General features: G+C 41.1%; 1 protein-coding gene across 1 annotated transcript in view; it reads right to left on the bottom strand.

Annotated features, from left to right (window-relative positions):
- LOC100286605 (cytosolic carboxypeptidase 6) overlaps window positions 1–25,724 on the bottom strand; it is a 468,593-nt gene that overhangs the window by 413,496 nt on the left and 29,373 nt on the right. The window contains exon 3 of the mRNA XM_014169493.2: window positions 22,020–22,144. Coding sequence (XP_014024968.1) covers window positions 22,020–22,144 — 125 coding nt within the window. The remainder of the gene's footprint in view (window positions 1–22,019; window positions 22,145–25,724) is intronic.

Raw genomic sequence — 25,724 nt, 5'->3', positions numbered from 1 at the left:
TGTGGTTAGATTAACGAGAGTCTTGTCTTTGGCTGTTGACTAGGGTGGGACGCAAACGTCCCACCTAGCCCATAGAAGTTAATGACAGAGACACGGTTGTTGCATTCATCCATTTTCAGTTCTTAAGAAACAGAAATACCTTATTTACATAAGTATTCAGACCCTTTGTTATGAAACTCGAAATTGAGCTCAGGTGCATCCTGATTCCATTGACCATCCTTGAGATGTTTCTACAATTTGATTGGCGTCCACCTCTGGTAAATTAAATTGATTGAACATGATTTGGAAAGGCACACACCTGTCTATATAAGGTCCCACTGTTGACAGTGCATGTCAGAGCAAAAACCAAGCCATGAGGTTGAAGGAATTGTCCATAGAGCTCCGAGACAGGATTGTGTCAAGACACAGAATTGGGGAAGGGTACCAAAACATTTCTGCAGCATTAAAGGTCCCCAAGAACACAGTGGCCTCCATCATTCGTAAATGGAAGACGTTTGAAACCACCAAGACTCTTCCTAGAGCTGGCCGCCCCGCCAAACTGAGCAATCGTGGGAGAAGGGCCTTGGTCAGGGAGGTGACCAAGAACCCGATGGTCACTCTGACAGAGCTCTAGAGTTCCTCTGTGGAGATGGGAGAACCTTCCAGAAGTACAACCATCTCTGCAGCATCTCTGCAGGCCTTTATGGTAGAGTGGCCAGAAGGAAGCCACTCCTCAGTAAAAAGCACATGACAGCCCGCTTGGAATTTGCCAAAAGCCACCTAAAGGACTCTCAGACCATAAGAAACCAGATTCTCTGGTCTGATGAAACCAAGATTGAACTCTTAGGCCTGACAACCAAGTGTCCCGTCTGGAGGAAACCAGGCACCGCACATCACCTTGCCAATACCATCCCTACGGTGAAGAATGGTGGTGGCAGCATCATGCTGTGGGGATGTTTTTCAGCGGCAGGGACTGGGAGACTAGTCAGGATCGAGGGAAATATGAACGAAGCAAAGTACAGAGAGATCCTTGATGAAAACCTGCTCCAGAGCACTCAGGACCTCAGATGTTCCAACAGGACAATGACCCTAAGCACACAGCCAAGACAACGCAGGCGTGGCTTCCGGACAAGTCTCTGAATGTCCTTGAGGGGCCCAGCCAGAGCCCGGACTTGAACCCGATCAAACATCTCTGAAGAAACCTGAAAATAGCTGTGCAGGGACGCTCCCCATCAACCTTACAGAGCTTGAGAGGACCTGCAGAGAAGAATGGGAGAAACTCCCCCAAATACAGGTGTGCCAAGCTTGTAGTGTCATACCCAAGAAGACCTGAGGCTGTAATTGCTGCCAAAGGTGGTTCAACAAAGGACTGAGTAAAGGGTCTGAATACTTTTTTAAAAATTATTTGCAAAAACTTTTAAAAACCTGTATTGCTTTGTCATTATGGGGTATTGTGTGTAGATTGACGAGGGGGGGAAACAATTTAATCCAATTATAGAATAAGTCTGTAACGTAACCAAATGTATAAAAAAATAAAGGGGTCTGAATACTTTCCAAATGCACTGTATGCCCATCTCTTACATCCAACAGTGTAAATCATGTTTTTCATCAAAATGTATGATATTTGGATGAAACCAGTTCAAAGTAGGGTGACCCAAGTACGAAAAATTACTATCTGGTACATTGATCAAGTTTTATCAGAAAGTTACTTGTCCCCTCCCCCTGTGTCAAACACTTGGATTCAGGAGGCAGGCATCACCTAGGATATACTTCCGGCTTCATGCAACATCACATAAAGTCTTATTATTATTTCAGTTTCCATATCCTTTTGTCTTTCCACTATCATCAAGCTTGGTTGAGAGAATGTCAAGAATGTGCAAAGCTGTCATCAAGGCAAAGGGTGGCTACTTTGAAGAATCTCAAATATAAAATATATTTTGATTTGTTTAACACTTTTTTGGTTACTACATGATTCTATATATGTTATTTCACAGTTTTGATGTCTTCACTATTATTGTACAATATAGAAAATAGTAAAATAAAGAAAAAAATGTGTAGGTGTCCAGCCTTTTGACTGGTAATGTACATGTAAAAACATAGATATTGAAACAAACAATTCAAAAAATCTACCTGCAATAGTGCATATTGAGAAATATGATAATGATGAGTGTGTTTTGGTTTAACACTGGCTATTAACACCAACACGGGTTATTTTACACAAATGGGTGTTAATTTAACACCTGAAACAACACTAGAAATGGTACACTGAAAAATCAACACTAGGTAACACTGGGCAATTTGGTGTGCATGCATCATAGAGGAGGAAGTGAAAAAAAAGGACAAATGAGAAATCCCCCAGGGCTCTGGTCTGCACTGAATCACCAAAGTGTGAATAAGTGCTGCTTTGTTTCATTGACATCCTGCCTCTCTGGATCTAACTGCAGCCATGACAGGAAGAATACACAATGTCAAGGCCCCGGCTCTGATTTATGGAACTGCAGAGTTCAGGCGGCACCGACCCCAAGGTGCTGCTGGGAGATAAAATCCTGCATGGACCAATGGACATCACGGACGGCCATCTCCACACTCCCCTCTCTGCTAGTCGCACCGCACGCTTCACCTCCAAGGCCAAAACATCAAATAATGCCATAGCTAGCTGCAACACACCACCCTTTCACACCCCTAAACGGACCAACTAGCAACCACACACCTGATCTGTTAGGTTTAACAAAGCTGTAAATGTCATGAAACAATACTGATGAATTCCCTTATTAAAACATTTCAAAATAGTTTTTTCCCCCTGATTATATAAATTGGACAACATAGACTAATACTAGCTTATCCTTCTTAAAAAAGGTAAACTTAGCAAGGTAAACAAAGAGCAGTTCAAATAATTAGTCCACTTTAATATAGATAAAATTACACGTTACTAATATCCACAATACCTCTACCTAAAATAATTAGCCTATCTCAAAGCATTTAGGCACCATTTGGGAATTTGTAGCAGGAGCACCTAAACTTGCCTCAGCATGTTTCAGTGTGAGAGCACAGTCAGAGCCCTATCAGAGCCCTATATTAAACTGCAGCCCATTGTGAGTGTGTATTATGCTGGGCCTCTAACCCACTGAGCCCCCTCTGCAGTGCAGTGGCTCTCAATGGCTCTCCCAGCATGGGCTCCTCTTTTCTCCTCTCGTCTCCTGCAGCAGGGGAGTCAGATGCCCACGCTCATCCATCATGTTACCAGGCATACAGCCTGCCCGCCCCACCTTTATGACAACACGCAGCGAAAACAACCATATTGGCTTTACTTAACAACATTAGCCATGAACACAGATTGACAGCAGCTCCCCACAGCCTCCTACATCAAATAATACAGAGCAAATAGCATTCAATACAGCCTGCCATCCAGGGAATTAGAGATTCAAAAACAATTTTAAAGTAATAAGTGAAAGCCACTGAATAGAATGAAAATGCAAATGTGGGCTGAGGACTCGCATGTTTCAAAACAACACAAACCTCCTGCCTGGCTTTTTTTAAACACAGTACATTAGGGGCATCGCACTGTTGTGAAAAAATGTGTTTATCCTCTGTGGTCCCTCTAATATCTTACAAGAGGGTTTTTTCCCCCTAGAAGCGCTAATTTAGTTTTACGGTTGATTTGGTTACATGAATGATAATTACACCAACAGCACAGAGATTTAATCAGCTATTCCATATGAGGCCTAGTCAATGCTTCAGTCTGCACTCCTACAGAGTGATGGTTGAGTATTTAGTATTTTATTTGCATCCCCATTATCTGTTGACAAGGCAGCAGCTACACTTCCTGGGTGACAAAACAGGGTAAAAACATGACATCAAACAAAACATTGTGCATTATACAAATTTACACTGTTCCATTATTACATTACAATGCTATGAATAATGTGTGGGTGTGTGTTTAAGAGAGAGAGAGAGAGAGAGAGAGCGAGAGAGTGAGAGAGAGAGTGTGTGTGTGTGTGCATGTGCATGCCTTGCCGAAGGGCCCTATCATGCGGAATAGGTGGTTTGAGTTCGTTGGTCCCCAGTGGTGGTGAGTATACTTGTAGCTAGACCATAGACTGCTGGTTATGTATTTGGTTGTGTATATTTTCATAATCTTTATCACTATGATCGCTAGCATAGCTGAAGACACGTTAGCTAGCTAGCTAGCTACCCTAACCTAACCTCCAGCCTCACCTCTTGCCTGCTCACCAACAGTCGGGAGAACAGAATTAGGTGGGTTTAGTCTGACCTGTTCAACATAGTATGTTTGTGTGTCAGATATCACCTATCCCTAACTGCCATTGGTAATAGACCAGTGACTGAATGTGTTCACAGATGCATGAGATGCAGAGAGGCATGGCACTCAACACATCTACTCAACACATCCACAATGAGGTGAATACTAATAATACAGTACAGCACACATGAACAGTAATAGCAACACCCTATTAAATTCCATGTGTCACTGATGAACTCTGCCTCTACTCTGCCTATTTCTACAGATGGACTGGAGATGGTTTTGCCAGATTGCAGACTCAGTCATTTGATGGGGAGACCATAATTGGGTAGGTTTTATCTGACCTGTTCAAACTTCCACATGGTACCTGTTTGTGTGTCAGATATTACCTATCCTAACTTCCATTGGTAATAGAACAGTGACTACATGTGTACACTACCGTTCAAAAGTTTGGGGTCACTTAGAAATGTCCTTGTTTTTGAAAGAAACTGACGATCTCGTACAACGCTGTGTACTACTCCCTTCACAGAACAGCGCAAACTGTCTCTAACCAGAATAGAAAGAGGAGTGGGAGGACCCGGTGCACATCTGAGCAAGAGGATAAGTACATTAGAGTGTCTAGTTTGAGAAACAGACGCCTCTCAAGTCCTCAACTGGCAGCTTCATTAAATAGTACCCGCAAAACACCAGTCTCAACGTCAACAGTGAAGAGGCGACTCCGGGATGCTGGCCTTCTAGGGGCCTTCTAGGCAGAGTTGCAAGGAAAAAGCCATATCTCAGACTTGCCAATAAAAAGAAAAGATGAAGATGGGCAAAATAACACAGACACTGGACAGAAGAACTCTGCCTAGAAGGTCAGCATCCCGGAGTACCAGATTTTCAGTTTCTTGGCAATTTCTCGCATGGAATAGCCTTCATTTCTCAGAACAAGTATAGACTGCCGAGTTTCATAAGAAAGTTATTTGTTTCTGGCCATTTTGAGGCTGTAATCGAACCCACAAATGCTGATGCTGCAGATACTCAACTTGTCTATAGAAGGCCAGTTTTATTGCTTCTTCAATCAGTACAACAGTTTTCAGCTGTGCTAACATAATTGCAAAAGGGTTTTCTAATTATCAATTAGCTTTATAAAATGATAAACTTGGATTAGCTAACACAACGTTGCATTGGAACACTGTACGCCTCTGTACGCCTATGTAGATATTGATATTGTAGCCGTTTCCAGCTACAATAGTCATTTACAACATTAACAATGTCTACACTGTATTTCTGATCAATTTGATGTTATTTTAAATGAACAAAAAATCTGCTTTTCTTTCAAAAACAAGGACATTCCTAAGTGACCCCAAACTTTTGAATGGTAGTGTATGTGTTCACAGAAACATGTATGGAGACTTGCAAGATGATGTGATGAAGTCCAGACTGACAGACGGGCTTGATATTGATGTCCTATGGGGGAGCGGCTTCTATGGAGGAACTTTGAATGTCTTTGAACCTCCGAGTTGGTTTAACAGCTAGCTAGCTAACAAGCTTGTGTGTGCAGAGCAGCACTAGAATAAATAAAAATGTCTTACCTTTTTGTAGTTAAATAAATCCAACATGAAACGTAATAACTATAGTATCCTTAACTAGCACTGAAAAAGTAAATCCATTCTTCTCTAATTAAACAACTCTCCCTAATTTCTGAATTACGCATGTAACGTCAACAGTAGGCTAGTAACCTATGCTTCAGAAGGGAGGGACAGTTAGCCTACACACACACGCACACCCATTGGCAAAGATTTCCAGCTGGCAGGCAGACGCTAGAATAAGTTGCTTAGTGACAGTGAGGGCTTTACATAGGCACTTTGTTGTGATTTTTGATAATTTCAAGGCATCAGTTTCAAGTCAAAGGTGAGTACCGAGTCTTGAGGCTCTAAGTCCAAGTCAAGTCTCCAAGTCGAGTCTCAAGTCATCAAATGTGTCTCGAGTCCACACCTCTGCTAATCTTGCCAATGAAAAAGTCATTAAAGTAGTTCAGTTTAGCACTTAATAGCCAGCTACGATGAATCTGTGTTTAGATGATAATGCACTGAAGGCCTCAATACCAACTTCAAAGTGAAGGGTAAGCATATGAACAACTGAAACACTTTACCTAAGTATCTCTAGCTCATTAACAGAATCTCCAGACAGTGAACAACAATAGTGTAGCCAAACCAACACTCTAAATGATAACTATCAGCATGCCCCCCATTGGATATAAGTTTACAGATATAACATCATGAGAACAATTTACCAAGTAATTAGCCACAATGAACAAACAGTGCAGCAAGAAGGAGGTCGTTTACTGATTGAATTAACCACATACTGTAAATAGAAACAAAAGCAGCATCAAAGCGGCACCACAATGCTGCTTAGTAGCTCCTTGATGTTTAATAAACAGGGAAAAATGTGTGCTCCCAGGCCACTAGTTGGCATAATGAATGTTTCTACGTCTAAACGCTGGCGTTAAGCCCATTGGTGCTGTGATTGCACTCAGTCCTTCTACTATCTGGACACCAACGGGTTACAACAACAGACCGGGGACTGCTCACACACTACGAGGGAGCCAACACTAGGCCCCCTTTTTAAACAATAACCTAATTGCAACATTTATAACCCCAAATCTGGAATTTAATTTAGTCCAACTTAAGGCTGCGCTGGCACGAAAATACTATTTGATTAGAACAGCAGTTGTTTCATTTGTGGCGCAGCAGATTGCAGAGCATCTCTATCCGGTGCGCAATCTGTATTCATTACACTGTGTAAAGGATGATCCATGTCCTGACTCTGCACTGATAATTTCATGCAGATGCACAGGGATCCAAATGGCCCCAGTGCTTCCCTTACAACGGCTATGCTGAGCTCCTCTCTGCCGCCTCACATGCTGGGCTCAGCAGTGCTGCTCAGACAATTTCAGCCTTTTAGGAACTCACAAGGCCTCATAGGCACATCCTCACCACCCATGGCAGGGAGTATCAAAAAGGTGCAGACATTAAAAGTTAAGCCGTGAGATATTTTGCTATTTTAATGTAAATTGGCCTCCTATGTCTGCCTGATATTTGTAGTAGCAGTGCCATACATATATAATCTTCCTCTTTCATGATTTAGGACGAGGACCAGTCTGTGACTGGATTTGGCAGTGATTCACAGTGTCACTCTGTTGGTATCCATACAGCGCACAGACGCATACATTCCTGATGAACACAGGACACAGAGATGGGGTCCTATACTGTCAAATCCAAAATAAGATTGATTAACTGTTAATTAACAATCCATAGTAATACTGTAAATACTGAGATGAATTATGTTATAGTGATCTGATTTCAAACACTGTATAGAAACAGAAGCATGCATATTGCTAAGTTGGCTTTATTCTACTTGGTGTCTGTTCTGTTGAAAAGCATAACTCATATCAGAATGGATTTTACTAGGAGGCTTTGACTGAATAAAGCTATAAAATAAAGCTACACATTCTGATCAGTCTGCATCAGAAGATAACCCATGGAAACATATTTTGCTATAATTAGAAAATCCAGTGTGTGCCCTCATATCCTTTTGTCTATGTCATTATGTCATTATCAGTCTTGACAAAGAATAAGATCCATTAGTTCCCCTTGGAGAGGAAGGTTACTTGATATCATGATAACTCTCTTGAGTGCACTGTTTAATCATTTGTAGGCCTAGCTACGTCTTTCAAAATCACAATTTTCTCTTACTATGTCTCTACTAAGGTTTAAACCTACAATCCAACATGTTATATATTTGTTCCCAAATCCCACTTTGCTGAATAATCCCTTTGGTAGACCACAAAAGCCCACTCGTCTTCTATAGTGACTGGGAGAAAAACCTTGAAAGCATTCCCCACAGCAGAGCAGAGGCATAGGACATATAAATGGCTATGCTGTTCCCAAAGCAAAGGAAGAAGGGAAAAGACAAAGAATAAAAAACAGGGACTCTGCCTTTGCAGTCTTTTTAGCTTTGCAGAGTAAACAGAGGATGAGACCTGTTGCAGAGTGGGGGTGCCAGTGTGGGGAGACCTGATAAACTGCTTGTGCAGTCTCTAATCCAGGAGAAAAACACCGTAAATAAACCCTCCCGCAGGCGGGCCCCACATCGAGCTGCCGCCGGCCATGATTACACTCATCTGCCAGTATTCACGGGGGACCCAGCCATCCCCATCAGCAGTGAAGGACATCAGGCAACAGAGGATAGGAGGGTTAAACAGCCACATCCAGACATGGACCAAGGCCTCCTTTCACAGGGAGTCAGGTCAAACCCGTCATCACAGATAAAAAAAACAACAATGTGCAGCATTCAAGTGGTCCAGGAGCCCGGCTCTGGCAAACACTGATATTACACGGCACAACAACCAAAAGGCTTCCCAGAAGAGCCTTTGTTTCAAGTTTTAAGTTTTAATATCACATGCACAAGTACTGTCAAATCAAATGTTATTTGTCAAATGCGCCGAATATAACAGATGTAGGTGTAACCTTACCGTGAAATGCTTACTTACAAGCCCTTAACCAACAATGCAGAATTTTGAAAGAGTAAGTAAGAAAATATTTGCTAAAAAAAATGAAAAATTAAAGTAAGAAAAAAAGTAACACAATAAAATAATAATAACGAAGCTATATACATGAGTCAGTGTGTGGGGGTACAGGTTTGCCGAGATAATTGAGGTAATATGTACATGTAGGTAGGGATAAAGTGAATATGCATAGATAATAAACAGTGAGTAGCAGCAGCGTAAAAAAGGTGTTCAATGCAAATAGCCTTGGTAGCCATTTGACTAATTGTTTAGCAGTCTAATGGCTTGGGGGTAGAAGCTGTTAAGTAGCTTTTTGGACCTAGACTTGGCACTCCAGTACCGCTTGCCATGCAGTAGCAGAAAGAACATTCTATCGCTAGGTTGGCTGGAATCTTTGACCATTTCTAGGGCCTTCCTCTGACACCGCCTGATATAGAGGTCCTAGATGGCAGGAAGCTTGGCCCCAGTGATATACTGGGCCGTACGCACTACCCTCAGTGAAATGCCTTTCTTGCAAGCCGTTCTATTTGTGGGGGAGGGAAACACACTGAGTATACAAACATTAGGAACACCTTACTAATATTATTTGTAGTTTTGCCCTTAGAACAGCCTCAATTCGTTGGGGCATGGACTCTACAAGGTGTTGAATGTGTTCCACAGGGATGCTGGCCCATGTTGACTCCAATGCTTCCCACAGATGTGTCAAGTTGGCTTGAAACATACGGGAAACTGCATGAAAAACCCAGCAGTTCTTGACACACTCAAACTGGTGCGCCTGGCACATACTACCATACCCCATTCAAAGGCATTTAAATATTTTGTCTTGCCCATTCACCCTCTGAATGGCACACATACCTAATCCATGTCTTAGTTGTCTCAAGGCTTAAAAATCCTTCTTTAACCTGTCTCCTCCCCTTTATCTACACTGATTGAAGTGGATTTAACAAGTGACATCAATAAGGGACCATAGCTTTCACCTGGATTCATCTGGTCAGTCTATGACATGGAAAGAGCAGGTGTTCTTAATGTTTTGTATACTCAGTGTGTATGTATGTATTATATATAAACAGGCAAATTCTCATAACTAGATTTCCCTCCCTCCCTCCTCGGTGAAAAAAAGGGACTCTAAACTACTGAGCCTTTCTTTCTCCTCCACAATACACTGCAGAAAGATGTCCAAACATTCACATCTCTTAAACTAATGTGCAAATGTATATTTCACATTCTATTCAGAATATAGCAAAGTGCAGAGGAAATATGATAACCTTTTAAGCCCATTAAAAATATATTCATCAATCTGAGAAAGCTATGGCTTAAGTTGTTATACTCGGTCACGACCGAGTGATCTAATAGCTCCTATCAGCATGACACTGCACAAAATAAGTCAGTCACCTGAGATTAAATGTCCTTTAATCTTGTACTGTATGTGCCATATATATCATGTTAGATTACATAACATCATCATCAATAAATGTCAATATAAAAAGTCTGTGTTGGAGTAAAAGAGGAGAAATTGTTGTCCTTCAGGAATTCAAGATACCTCACATTCTAACAAAATTATTTCTCTTTTTCCCAGTGGTGTGTATTCATGGATGCCAAGGGAACCCAGGCTTCCCCAAAAAAGCTAGCCAACGTTACAAACGGACAATCTGACCATGCTCTGAATTTACAAACGCCCAGAGCGGACTCTGAGCACACTCTGGCACTCCAGATGGAATTTACGAATACACCCTAAACGTAGTTAGATAGCATATCATTAATATACTGGCAAGTTCGATGTACTAGTAGCCAACTAACATTAGGTAGCTAGCTAACATACCGGTAGATACTGCTCTAATGATATGCTATGCGGTTCATAAGGATAGCATAGCTCACAAATTGTTAGCCAACATAACGTGAAACGTAACTTTTTTGAGAAGTCATTACTTTATTACACTGCTCAATATTTTCTTAACATTTCTCACAATTAGTTAAAGCAATGAATTTGTATCTGCTCTAGTCGGACTTCAGCTGCATATTTTCCACCATTATCTTCAAATCTGAAAACGTTGTTATTATTTTGGTGTATGTAGTACGACATCCAGGTACTTTTGGCATACTAACTATATCCATACTATGACCAATAAGCATACTACATACTCAATTTACGTCACAAATAGTACGATTAGTGAGGTTAGTATGAGTATTTGAACATAGCTTATGACTTGGTTGGCTGGAGTCTTTGACAATTTTTAGGACCTTCTTCTGACACCACCCGGTATAGAGGTCCTGGATGGCACGGAGTTTGGCTCCAATGATGTACTGGACCCACTACCCTCTGTAGCGCCTTGAGGTCAGATGCTGAGCAGTTGCCATACCAAGCATTTATGCAGCCAGTCAAGATGCTCTCAATGGTGCAGCTGTAGAACTTTTTGAGGATCTGAGTGCCCATGTGAAATTTTTTAGCCTCCTTAGGGAAAGAGGCATAGTCATGCCCTCTTCATGACTGTGTTGGTGTGTTTGGACCATGATAGGTCCTTAGTGATGTGGACACCAAGGAACTTGAAGTTCTTGACCCGCTCTACCATAGCTCCGTCGAAGTGAATGGGTGGGTGTTCAGATCTCCATTTCCTGTAGTCCACTATAAGCTTCTTTGTCTTGCTCACATTCAGGGAGAGGTTGTTGTCCTGGCACCACACTGTCAGGTCTCTGACCTCCTCCCTACAGGATGTCTCATCGTCGTGTCCTCTGCAAACTTAATGATGGTGTTGGAGACGTGCGCGGCCATGCAGTCGTGAGTGAACAGGGAGTACAGGATGGGAATGGGCACACACCACTGAGGGGTCCCCGTGTTGACGGTCAACGTGGCGGATGTGTTGTTGTCTACCCTCACCACCTGGGGAGGTCCGTAAGGAAGTCCGGGATCCAGTTGCAGAGGGAGGTTTTCAGTCCAAGTCCTAAGCTTAGTGATGAGCTTGGAGGGGCACTATGGTGTGAACGCTGAGCTGTAGTCAATGAAAATCATTCTCAAGTAGGTGTTCCTTTTGTCCAGGTGGGAAAGGGTAGTGTGGTATTCAAATTGGAGTGGGTCTAGAGTTTCTGGGATAATGGTGTTGATGTGAGCCATGACCAGCCTTTCAAAGCATTTCATGGCTACAGATGTGAGTGCTCCGGGGCAGTATTCATTTAGACAAGTTACCTTGGCATTCATAGGCACAGGGCCTATGGTGGTTTGCTTGAAACATGTAGGTATTACAGACTGGGTCAGAGAGAGGTTGAAAATGTCAGTGAAGACACTTGCCAGCTTAGTCCAATAGTGACGCTTTGTCTGTTTGATGGTTCGTTGGAGGGCAAAGCAGGATTTCTTATAAGTGTCCAGATTAGTGTCCTGCTCCGTGAAAGTGGCAGCTTTAGCCTATAGCTCAGTGCGTATGTTGCCTGTAATCCATGGCTTTGGGTTGGGAGATGTATTTATGGTCACTGTGGGGGCAAAATCGTCGATGCACTTATTAATGAAGCCAATGACATACAGTATGTGGTAAATTCCTCAATGCCATCAGATAAATCCTTGCACATATTCCAGTCTGTTTTAGCAAAACAGTCCTGTAGCTTATTAGGGCCTTCCTCTGTAAGGAAGTCTCTGTGTTTTAATAAAATTAACTATCTACACGATATAGACAAAAGTATGTGGATACCCCTTCAAATTAGTGGATTCGGCTATTCTATCCAGCAACCTTTCAGCAACTGGCCCAACGCTCTAACCACTAGGCTACCTGCCGCCCCTAAGAACTTAACTGGCCTGCACAGAGCCCTGACCTCAACCACATCGAACACCTTTTGGATGAATTGGAATGCCGACTGCGCGCCAGGCCTAATCGCCCAACATCAGTGCCCGACCACACTAATGCTCATATGGCTGAATGGAATCAAGTTCCCGCAGCAATGTTCCAAAATCTAATGGAAAGCCTTCCCAGAAGATTGGAGGCTGTTATAGCAGCAAAAGGAGGGACCACCTCCATTTTAATGCCCATGATTTTGGAATGAGATGTTCGACGAGCAGGTGTCACATACTTTTGGTCATGTAGTGTATGCATTGAGATGTCTGATGCTTTAAGCACACTGTTTGATGAAATAAGACACACATGACTCAAGAGGGAGCCAGAGATCAAGATAACCAGAAGAAAAACAAAACTTAACCTGACCCGAACATCCTCCTCCCACTCCTGCTGGCTTTCGCAGATTCAGCCATTACTCTCCCGAATTTGCCAGTAATAGATTACACGAGGAGTCGGCAACCTTTCTCATGTGGAATGCCAATTTATCTTACCAGTTCTACCAATCTGCATGCCAGTTATGGTTGTCATATGCACATTTTTGTGGAACAGTTTCAATTAATTTATAATAACGTCTTCGTATCTAAAAATCATTTATGTGGTTGATCAAAATTCTATCCAAATCTAAATGAAAATTATGCAAACCTAAAAAGAATCTTCTGTTGCCATTGCCAACTATATAAAATAGCTTACAAAGCCAACAAACAAAAACATTGCAGTCTGCAGGTAGAAAATATCCTGATAAAAATAAATATCCTACAAATCACATTGGTTACACATGGCCTGTCTGCAACGAACTTGAAACATTGTATCAACCATTAACTTGGGTCCAGGGCGAAGCTCGTGCTAGCAAACTTGCAAGATGGTATAAAATATTCTGGGCCCTCAGAGTTTCCAGCGCCAGTGAGCTCAGGACAGACACAGCTATAGGCTATTTGTGCAAGGGATAAGAAGTAATCAAATAGGCCTATTTTATGAACTTTCCACTGGATCAGAGCATGAGATCCATCCCTTTCACGCAGAGGGTAATCGAAAGGGAGAAAGCTGCAAAGATGTTTCAAATACATGGAGGAACTATTGTCATTCTCAATGGATGTAAAAACAGACTTTGTTTGCTTGCTGTTTGACGTGAAGAAAACATTACTTTGAGAATCGACACAGCTCATTAGTGGTGGTACGTTAAGCCAATCAGAAATACTATCAGATCCCTAAATGGGAACATTTATACAGTATGCCTACATTTGCGTGCAGGCCAGGTAGCCTATAGGCCTACTTCTATGCGTACTCAGGTGCACGTTCTTACTCAACATTGACAGGAGTGCTCCAAACAAAAGACAATGACTAAACTCGTAAATGGAATGAAATAAACCAAAACTTGTTTCTCATAAGTGAAGCATAGGTGTGCGCTCTGCAAACAACGTGTCCACTCTAACGATGAGAACGGATAAAGACTAGAATAATATATTGAATGGATTAACAGGAAATACTGTAACCAAACAAACATTGTAGATGAGAAATTATAGGAATTAACAGTAAATGTGCTAATGGTGTTAAGAGTAATGGGGAATTGATAGACACTAACAATCAAAAGCAAACAATTCACACAATGAAGTTATGAAACAATGGATGTGCACAATTTGGCAGGAGAGAGGTCATTTTGGAGAGAGAGGTACATTGTGCTTCTTAGCCTCCGCAATGGATTCATTCACTGAGATGGGGGCGAAAAAGACAGGTGTCTCGTGTGGCATAAAAAAAATATATATATATATATATATATATATATATATATATATATATATATATATATATATATATATATATATATACATATATATATATATATATATATATATATATATATATATATATATATATATATTGAAATCATGTAGTACCCAAAAAAGTGTAAAACATATCAAAATATATTTTATATTTGAGATTCTTCAAAGTAGCCACCCTTTGCCTTGATGACAACTTTGCACACTTTTGGCATTCTCTCAACCAGCTTCAGAGGTTGAGAGAATGGAATGCATTTCAATTGACAGGTGTGCATTGTTAAAAGTTAATTTGTGGAATTTAATTTCCTTCATAACGTGTTTGAGCCAATCAGTTGTATTGTGACAAGGTAGGGGTGGTATACAGAAGATTGCCCTATTTGGTAAAAGACCAAGTCCATACTATGGCAAGAACAGCTAAAATAAACAAAGAGAAATGAAAGTCCATCATTACTTTAAGACATGAAGGTCAGTCAATACGGAACATTTCAAGAACTTTAAAAGTTTCTTCAAGTGCAGTCGCAAAAACCATCAAGCGCAATGATGAAACTGGCTCTCATGAGGACCACCACAGGAAAGGAAGACCCAGAGTTACCTCTGCTGCAGAGGATAAGTTCATTAGAGTTAACTGCACCTCTGATTGCAGCACAAATAAATGCTTCACAGAGTTAAAGTAACAGACACATCTCAACATCAACTGTTCAGAGTAGACGACGTGAATCAGGCCTTCATGGTTGAATTGCTGCAAAGAAACCACTACTAAAGGACACCAATAATAAGAAGAGACTTGCTTGGGCCAAGAAACACGAGCAATGGACAGTAGACCGGTGGAAATCTGTCCTTTGGACTGATTAGTCCAAATTTGCGATTTTTGGTTCCAACTGCCATGTCTTTGTGAGATGCAGAGTACGTGAACGGATGATCTCTGCATGTGTGGTTCCCACCGTGAAGCATGGAGGAGGTGTGACGGTGCTTTGCTGGTGACGCTGTCTGTGATTTATTTAGAATTCAAGGCACACTTAACCAGCATGGTTACCACAGCATACCACCCTGCATCCCACTGCTGGCTTGCTTCTGAAGCTAAGCAGGGTTGGTCCTGGTCAGTCCCTGGATGGGAGACTAGATGCTGCTGGAAGTGGTGTTGGAGGGCCAGTAGGAGGCACTCTTTCCTCTGGTCTAAACAATATCCCAATGCCCCAGGGCACTGCCCTGTGTAGGGTGCTGTCTTTCAGATGGGACATTAAACAGGTGTCCTGACTCTTTGAGGTCATTAAAGATCCCATTTGCACTTATCGTAAGAGTAGGGGTGTTAACCCCAGTGTCCTGGCTAAATTCCCAATCTGGCCCTCATACCATGATGGCCATCTAATCATCCCCAGTTTACAACTGGCTCATTCATCCCCCTCCTCTCCCCTGAAACTATTCCCCAGGTTGTTGCTGTAAATGAGAATGTGTTCTCAGTCAACTTACCTGGTAAAATAACAGTAAAATAAAAAATAAATAAAAATTCTGCAGTGATATGCCAACCCATTTGGTTTGCTCTTAGTGGGACTATCATTTGTTTTTCAACAAGACAATGACCCAACACACCTCCATGATGTGTAAAGGCTATGTGACCAAGAAGGAGAGTGATGGAGTGCTGCATCAGATGACCTGGCCTCCACAATCACCCGACCTCAACCCAATTGAGATGGTTTGGGATGAGTTGGACTGCAGAGTGAAGGAAAAGCAGCCAACAAATTCTCAGCATATGTGGGAACTCCTTCAAGACTGTTGGAAAAGCATTCCAGGTGAAGCTGGTTGAGAAAATGCCAAGAGTGTGCAAAGCTGTCATCAAGGTAAAGGGTGGCTACTTTAAAGAATATAAAATATAGTTTGATTTGGTTACTACATGATTCCATATGTATTATTTCATTGTTTATGTTTTTAATATTATTCAACAATGTAGAAAATAGTAAAAATAAAGAAAACCCATGAATGAGTAGGTGTGTCCAAACTTTTGACTGCTACTGTATATATATTTGCTACTGCTCGACTAAAAATAATCTTGGTCGACCAACAGCCTATCGACCAAACAATCGACCAGTCGACTAATTGGGGTCAGCCCTAATTAATTTGCCGCCATAGTCTCACAAGGGTACCCGAGCGCCGGCCTCCATAATGCAGTCTTCGCTTGCTACAAGTGTCAGGGATTAGAGCCGGGATAATCAATATGTCTTTCGCCTCCAACTCACTGAAGTAGAAGTCCACGTCCAAATTAAAGTGAGTGACTACTGTTCTGATGTCCAGAAGCTCTTTTAGGTCATAGGAAACGATAGTGGAAACATTATAAAAAAATAAAAAATTAAGATCAGCGCAAAAAAATACACAAAATAGCACAATTGGCCAGGAGCCTATAAAACATCCCCCATTCCCTCCGGCGCCATTCTATCTTCTGCCGTTCACGCAGCTTGACGTCAAACAGCCGCTGTCCACAGCATGGATTAAATATTTTAACCCATAAGAGTCTAACCCTTTAGATTGCTAAAACATGGATTTTTTTATATGGTCATAAGATGGACCATTTAGCTATTTGATTTGAAGTTTTAGGACACTTGTAGGTATCCCCTAAAAATATTAATAAGTTATCTTATGAAACATAAGGTGGCAAGTCTTCAAGATATACAACTTTCAAAATACAGAAATACAGCCGGTATGAAGAATTTTGCAAAATGCATCATACTGGCTGTTTTTCTGTATTTTGAAAGTTATATATCTTGAGAACTTGATTGCTGACATGCAAAACATTTTGGAACTATATCAACAATGGACTAATGAAACAAATACCAAAATATAGTTTTTGGGTGGTATTTTCCTTTAAGAGCGTTGGGCCAGTAACCGAAAGGTCGCTGGTTCGAATCCCAGACTAGGTGAAAGATCTGTCAATGTGCCCTTGAACAAGGCACTTAAACCTAATTGCTCTGGTAAGTTTCTCTGAAAAAGAGTCTACTAAATGACTAAAATGTACAGATTTAAACATTGAATTTGTCCTTACTGCTATTAGCCCATAGAAACACAATTAATAATACATATTCACGATAGTCAAAATGATAATACGGTTTCATGTGTCTGAAATGCATCAGAGAGATATAGAAAAGCATCAGGGACAATAAACAAAATGTCACGGTTGTCGTCGGTTAATGAGGACCAAAACGCAGCAGGTATATGTAAGCTCATCTTGAGGTTTATTAACTCCAAAATGAACACCAAAATAACAAAAAGAGAACGAACGATCAACACACAGTCTGGCAAGGCACAAGGCTAAACTCAGAACAATCTCCCACAATTAAACAGACAAACACACCCAACTAATATAGGACTTCCAATCAAAGGCAACACCACACAGCTGCCTTCAATTGGAAGTCCACCCCAATTAACCAAACATAGACATACAACTAACTAGAACATAGAAATACGTGAATTTCAAACAGTGCCCAAAAACCCCGGAATACTAAATCAAATGCCCTTACTACAAAAACACCACCCTGAACCACATAAAACAAATACCCTCTGCCACGTCCTGACCAAACTACAATACCAATTAACCCTTATACTGGCCAGGACGTGACACAAAACAAAAAGGTTAACCCTGGTTCCTAAAAAGCCTATTCCAAGATTATTCATTTTCATTCATTTTTCATTGCACAATCACAGGTGACATTCTCACAACTCCTGTGAAGCTTGTGAGTGTCATCAAACATGATTCTTCTGCCCCCTGGCTGAGTATCCTATTGCCCTGGAAGAGGTGGTCTTCACTGATATATCCCTTAAACAATGTAAAATACACTTTGGTCCTATTATTGCTCACACAACTTCTATTTGGCACAAAATTGAAAAACAATGTAACTGGGAATCAAAATGGCATGCCCATAATCCAATATTTCACAATAATGCCTTGCGATCTAGAGTGGCATTTTGCATCCCCGCAATGGTCCAAATGTAGAATCCGTACCCTTACCGATATCATGGACAGTAATGGTTTGAGAACATTCCAAGATTTGAAAGATACATACAGATTACAAGGCAACTCCTTTTTTCTATATTTACAATTTAGGTCAGCTATGCTGGCCTATGAAGTCTCTTGGGAAACTCACTACTGAACCATCCAATGATAAGATTTATTAATAAATTATGTGGGCTCCAGAAAGGACTGATCTTTCTAATACATAAAAAAAAAAAAAAAAAAAAAATTTTTGAAAGCTCATATTCTGAGCTAAACATAAAAAAAGTATGGTCCACAGATCTAATTGAATCTGAACCCTTTAAATCCCTGTAGGTCTAAGCCTTTAGATCAGAATATCTACTAAGCTAACATATGGAATTGTTTTAAGATGGTCATAAAATGTATCATTTAGCCATTTGATTTATAATTTTAAGACCCCTGTAGGTATAAAAAATATATATAAAAATGTATTTGATGAAACATTGAATTTGGCCTTTACTACTATAGCCCATTGAAATGCACTGAATAACACATTCATAAATGGCAAAATAGAAAGTAAAAAAAATGAATCATAAGGAACAATGTTTTGAAGTATCTGTCCTATATCTGAGAGATAAGAAAACTTAGGGGAATGTTTTTTTTTATCCATGTTTGGTCACATTATTTTTGCAATTCTTTCAGCCCGGTACTGGGTTACTTTCAGACGTCTCCCCTGAAGAGTCTCCCCTTTTGATATTGGTGACATATTTGCTTGTAGTTCACACGGTTTGAGTTTTACAGATCATTCTGTCACAATTTTCTTGTCTGGATCCTCTCATGTATAGAACAAGTCTGCTTTCATAAGCCCCATGTTATTGAATAGGCGCAAACTTTATATCGGCGGAGGAGGGGATTAAGCTGCAGCCACTACAAGAAACGGTACGTCTCTAGCATAAACACATAGGGAGCTATTCAATATTCAAAATGACATCACCGTGTGTCACACCGGTGCGTCAATCGATTCTAGGGGGTCTTTAACTGGAACAGACTATGGAACAATATGACCTTGGTATCCCATAATCCAAACCATCAATTTATACATTTTAAGTTTAGGTGTGTAGGCACATTCCTTCATATGATATGGGAGTGCCCTCACTCGCTCCCATTTAACCAGTGGATACAGTTACTACTGTATTAGAAGTTATATCATTAGAATTATTGACAGCGAGAATGAATGGTGCTAGTCAAAGAACAATTGAGGCCTGAGCAAAAATACTTCACTCTGTAAAGAACAATCTCAGCTAAAGCCCCACACATACAAACCAATTACATCTTGAAATGAAGACTTTTTTTTAACCTTCTTTGCTTTCAGGCCCACGGGAAGGGGTGGTATGGGGAGTGGGGGAGGGGTGATCTCTGGTCATTGTGGGGGGGGGGTTCTGGGTGGGGGTCTTGTGGGATGGATGGGTGTGGGAGGGGAACTAATGGCCAACCTCGATTGCTGGGTGGAATGGAAAGAGGTGGCAGGCATGGTTTCCGGGTGGGGAAGGGAGGATGCGGGCGGGTGGATGGATGGGGACTGAGGGAGGGAATGGGTTGGGGTTATCTTTGTATGCATTTCTTTGATAGTTTTTGTTGTACCTGTAAAAATTAAATAAAAAGTTGGTCACAAAAAAAGGATTACTCCTTGTCTGACAAACAGCGTTGTACCACAGCCGCCATACAATGCGGAAGGCCGACATCAGCGGATGCGGTAGATTGAGACGCAGCCCAGGCAAAAACCCGCAAGTCTCTAGCTTAATTAGACGGATTTTTATGAATAAAATGGCGATTCCACATGGACATCGACTCTAGGGCACAGCACATCACTGTTTCCACTGGTTAAAAACCAGATAGATTTTTCAGAGGTGAGAAAATTATGGCCAAGAATATTGAATAGTTTCCATGCTCTCTCAATTTGAAATATGAAAGAGATGTATTTGTTGTAACATGGCTGGCTTATTTGCAAAAATTGAGTATATCACAACCAATTCATCACTGACACACTATCAGTGTTCATCAATATGTAGACTATCGTCTTTGGTTAGGTGAAATTAGACTAACATGAAGGGCTAGGATTTAATAACTGGTTCAACAGAGTAAAAATGACTTGAATGATAACTCCAGTTCAGAGTGCTGCTATGCTTTGTCCAGTCGTTGCAACATAATTAACCAGCATCAGTCTCACCATACCAGAAGTAAGATACGGTTTGAGGAGAAGGTTTTGGGGTGAAGAAAAGAAAAGAAAAAGCTGGTGCAGCCAATTTCCACAAAGCTGCTAAACTGATTGAGGCCGACCAAATCTGTTTCACCAGCTTACATTCTTTCAAAATGGTCATCTCGGTTCCAATATCACGGGTTTTTAACTGTTTCCAATTTCCCTATTCTCGACTGAGAGTTGGCAGGCTTAGCTGGATAAAACACTCCAGCCCGGTTCCCTGTGAATGTACCGATATCTCGATAGCACAGCTTCCAGATAGCTCTATTTATTTACTCATTATTTTTATTTATATTTTTTAAGTAAACAGCCGATTCACAATTACATCCCTCTCACGCACGCACGCACGCACGCACGCACGCACGCACGCACGCACACACACACACACACACACACACACACACACACACACACACACACACACACACACACACACACACACACACACACACAGTGTTACAGTAAACATAGGTATAACACACACCATACTAAAGGACAAGCACCAGCTCCCCTAACAACCTCCTATTGAAGAAGATTAAATTCCCACAGGTCCTCATTCTAAAGGAAAATTGGAAAGATAGAAAAATATATTTCCAAGAGAAAGGACTGTGTGGCATCAACTGCTTTTTGTCACCTGTAGTTGTCTGTGTATGCAAGAGTAAGTGAGTGTAGGGTTTGTGTGAGCTCCTCACTATCCTTTCTTTCTCCTCTTTTTTTTGCCAAAACAGCAAATATCCTGATGGCGCAGGATGCCGGGCGGTATCTGGCCCTAGAATCGATCAGGCTCCTGGAAAAGGGCTCCCATTCATCCCTTGGCCATAAAATTTGATTAGCGCTGACCACAGCACTGCAGGGAGATGGGGCCGATAGGGCCGGGCTGCAGGAAACAGCTGCAGCATCCCACATTTTCATGCACGCTTGCTCTCTCTCCCTCTCTCTTAGAATTGTTTTGTTTTCCCTATCCCTCTTTTCAGCATAGAGCTACCCAGGTCTGTATACTTACATTAGATAGCAGGAATAGAATTCAGCTGCCAATTGTCTCCTTTTTAGTATCTTGTTTTCTCTCTCTGAATTACATTGAAATGTTAGAATTTATGAAGCTCTTAATCAGGGTTGATAAAACTAAGCAAATGCCCTTGGCATGTGACCACTGCTCTCAGCCAATCCTAGAGCTCAACACATGCAAGTGGCTAGTGCTTCTCAGTACTTTAAAAAGGAATCAGGTACAAACAAACAACTCCTCTGAAGGGCTGTGAAACAACAAAACTTCAAATAATTTTGAATCGTGGACTATGTAATTTTTTTACTCAAAGTATACATAGACATTTTAATGAATACAGACAGGTTGATAGCTCTACCAGTTATAGAAAATAACAGAATAACATTTTAGTGTATACTGCAGTATACAGTATTCATACAATCACCTACCTGTGTTTCCTGCACATTCTCCACTGTGAAGTTGAACCATACTCTGAAGCGAGGGTTACAGGTGTCCGGTCTGATGAAAAGGTCAAACTCAAATTCACTGATGCAGTCAACACGTCCAAGGTTACCTGGGAAAATAAAGATCACATTCAGACTATCAGGAATCATGTTGGGCTACCAACAGTTAGGCCTAACCAACACGTTAAAAAAAGGTATAGCCACCATCCCAAGAATATTTCATTTCACATACTACATAGGCTTCCTGACGTTGGGCCAGTAACCGAATGGTCACGAGTTCGAATCCCAGAGCTGATTAGGTGGAAAATCTGCCGATGTACCCTTGACCAAGGTACTTAAAACGAATTGCTCCTGTAAGTCGCTCTGGATAAGAGTGTCTGCTAAATGACTAAAACGTAAACATAATCCTCACCCTAGTGACAGTGACAATGGGTGGGATGAAGAGAATGGAACTTAGCTACTGTTCAGTTGACAACTGGGACAACTTTGGATGGTGGTAAACTTCAAAATAAAAAGCCGTCAAAGATTTTCATCTTGTCTTTACATGCAGCGGGATACATATAAATTAACAGCAAAGTTGCATCATCCACCGCTGTGTGATTTATATATTGCCATATAAACTAAGTCCATAGGCCCAGCTTGCCCACTGGCTCGCAGAGTTAACTCCCTAGGCAAGAGGACAACCTGCTCTACTCTGCGTCCCTTAGCCGGTCCATGTGGTGTGGAAACGAACGACCACCTGGTGCCAGGTAGCACTGAGCTAATTATTGACAGATGGGGTAACCACCACACCGTCAGAGCAGATCGCTCTCCTTCTGCCATCTGAGAGGGCTAATCCATCCGCTTCCTGAAAATCCCTTCACTCGTCTTACTGTCCACAGAAACAGCATCATCTGCCAACCCTCATAGGACACTGGATGATGCTCCTTTATGAGCGTTAAAATACATGCATTATTATTTTTGTGCAAATACATCAAAGACCCCACTGGGATAATGGATAACAGAACCCCATATAATCTGGAAATCATTTTGGACGTGTGTTACAAATTGTATGTTTATTTTGTAACACATGATGCTGTATTTAAACTGTGAACAAAACATTAGGAACACCCACTCTTTCCATGACATAGACTGACCAGGTGAATCAAGGTGAAAGCTATGATCCCTTATTGATGTCACTTGTTAAATCCACTTCAATCAGTGTAGATGAAGGGGAGGAGACAGGTTAAAGAAGTATTTTTAAGCCTTGAGACAATTGAGACATGGATTGTGTATGTGTGCCATTCACAGGGTGAATGGGCAAGACAAAATATTTAAATGCCTTTGAATGGGGTATGTGCCAGGCGCACCAGTTTGAGTGTGTCAAGAACTGCTGGGTTTTTCATGCAGTTTCCCGTATGTTTCAAGCCAACTTGACACATCTGTGGGAAGCATTGGAGTCAACATGGGCCAGCATCCCTGTGGAACACATTCAACACCTTGTAGAGTCCATGCCCTGATGAATTGAGGCTGTTCTGATGGCAAAAGGGGGTGCAACTAAACATTAGGAAGGTGTTCCTAATGTTTGTACACTCAGTGTACATGTCTGCCATTCTCTAACAGCTTCCCGGTTTTCAATTCCAACACATTGGTTGCAAAATAGAAATGCTTTCTGCAAAAATGTATATTGACCTGTAGCTGTTGTGAACAATGGTAGAGCTGTAAGAATACAAATAGGATCAGACATAGTGAGATCCTTTTACAACTTATCAGACACCTGTGGTAAAGGTTGATAACTGACCTTTACCGTGTCCATTACATGAACGAACACTGTGTGTGTGCTTATGTGCATGTAGTTTATAAGGGAGTAACATATCATCACAGCTATTTCATTTATTGACGCACAACCTACTCCACATATTGCTACACTTGGTGGCGGCAGGGAGAAGATAAGTGAAACTTACTGTACCGCAAACCAAAGTCGCATCTGTTTTACAATCCTTACATGAAATAACTTATTTAAAACCACATACTGTACAGACCGACTGAGAAGTGGCAGGTGCTGGCAAAGCAATCCAGAGCCATTGACAACAGATAAAGCCAAGAGTTTGCTGAAACACCCACAGCTGCAGATAGCATGATGCGAATATGACAACCGCACCTGTTCCAACCAGATGTCCTGTATAATCTATCATCTTGAATACCAATGTCTTAGCCATTTATCTGGTTTACACTACCAAATGTTGGCTATTAGAGGACACAGATAAGTCTCTAAAGGTTGTTTCATATGTATGCGTGGATAACACAGCTACTGTTTTTGTTGACTGATTTATTTAGGCTACTTTCAGTATTCATATTAATACAATGAAGGATTTATCTACATGTTTCTAGAGACAACTAGAGACAAGTAAACATGGATTAAACATAAACCCATAAGTGTGTTAAAAATATACTTCACGAGATTGATGCTTTTCAATTGCATATGATTTCTGAAGAGCCCAAAATATAGCATGCAGTACGCTTTTTATAAATAAAATAACTAAGTCCATTGAATCGGGTAAATGGCTCCTCAGAGCACACGCCTGCATATGTTTATGGAGCCACAACTAAATCGGAAGCTTGTATACACTAATGCGGCACCATAAGTAGCATTAAAAAATTCACTAACTTTCTGGCTCTCTCACTCAGACTGCAACAGAGTCCTCCACTCGTTTGGCCTTTCAGGACCATGGACAGCGGATGAGCACATAGCTGAGGAATTTCTTAGGCGCTACTGCAACAAGAGGTTCAGAGGAATTCCAACAACAGCACTGAATGTCTTCATTGCATGGTGAGAGAGTCCGACCAAAAGTGCATTTACCCTACCACAAACTGATGAGGTAGAGGTTACTAATCAGAAGAGTAACAGACAAATACAAAGTTGATCAACAAACCTTTAAAACACACTGCAGATGTCGTCGCAGGGCGATACAAAATGGTATCTCTAATTCAAAGCACAGCAGCCATGCGCTGCTAGGTTATTGAGCTTGATGCTTAAAGACCTGACGTGAGGGATAGCACAGGCCTCAAGGTTAGAATTGCATGTTCAGCTTGTGAAGCAGGGATATGACACAGGATTGATTTCAGTTTTAATTTTATGGTGGCTAACTCCAGATTCCATCGCTGCAGTCCTTTAATAAATTCCCTATCATTCAGAACTTAACAAACATAAATGGCAAACAAATCTTCAAAAATCTTAAAACATAAAAATACCATTAGGAAAAAATTGAAATTCTTGACAGCCTTCATATTGGTAGCCTATGCACGACTACTTGGAACAGTGAGAATACTTATCCAAAGTAATTTGACTAATTTGCACAAAGATGCAGTCAAACAATAGTGTAACTAGTATACACCTGAGGAAAGACAAAGATAAAAGAGGGAGGGAGCAAGCATCAGAGAAAAACATCAGTTCTCTTTAAGAGATTAGAGTTAATACTGCATAATTCCTCTGGAGGCTTGTGTGTCTACATTCGTACTCAGTGGAGAGTCTTCATAAGTTATGTTACATATCAATCATCAACCACTGGGAAAAACATATGCAGAACTTACTATTTAATCAATTGGGTTTCAACAAACTTTAAGAACCCACCCAGTGGGCTGAGTACTGAAGACTTTGCTGTTCTGGACAATCAGTTTAAACATGACAGGTTCTCCTTAAGGACTCTGTAG

Source organism: Salmo salar, chromosome ssa23 (genome assembly GCF_905237065.1).
Source record: "Salmo salar chromosome ssa23, Ssal_v3.1, whole genome shotgun sequence".
NCBI classification, from domain to species: Eukaryota; Metazoa; Chordata; class Actinopteri; order Salmoniformes; family Salmonidae; genus Salmo; species Salmo salar.
Note: the sequence above shows the minus strand (reverse complement) of the source record. Positions and strands in the feature narration are given on the sequence as shown.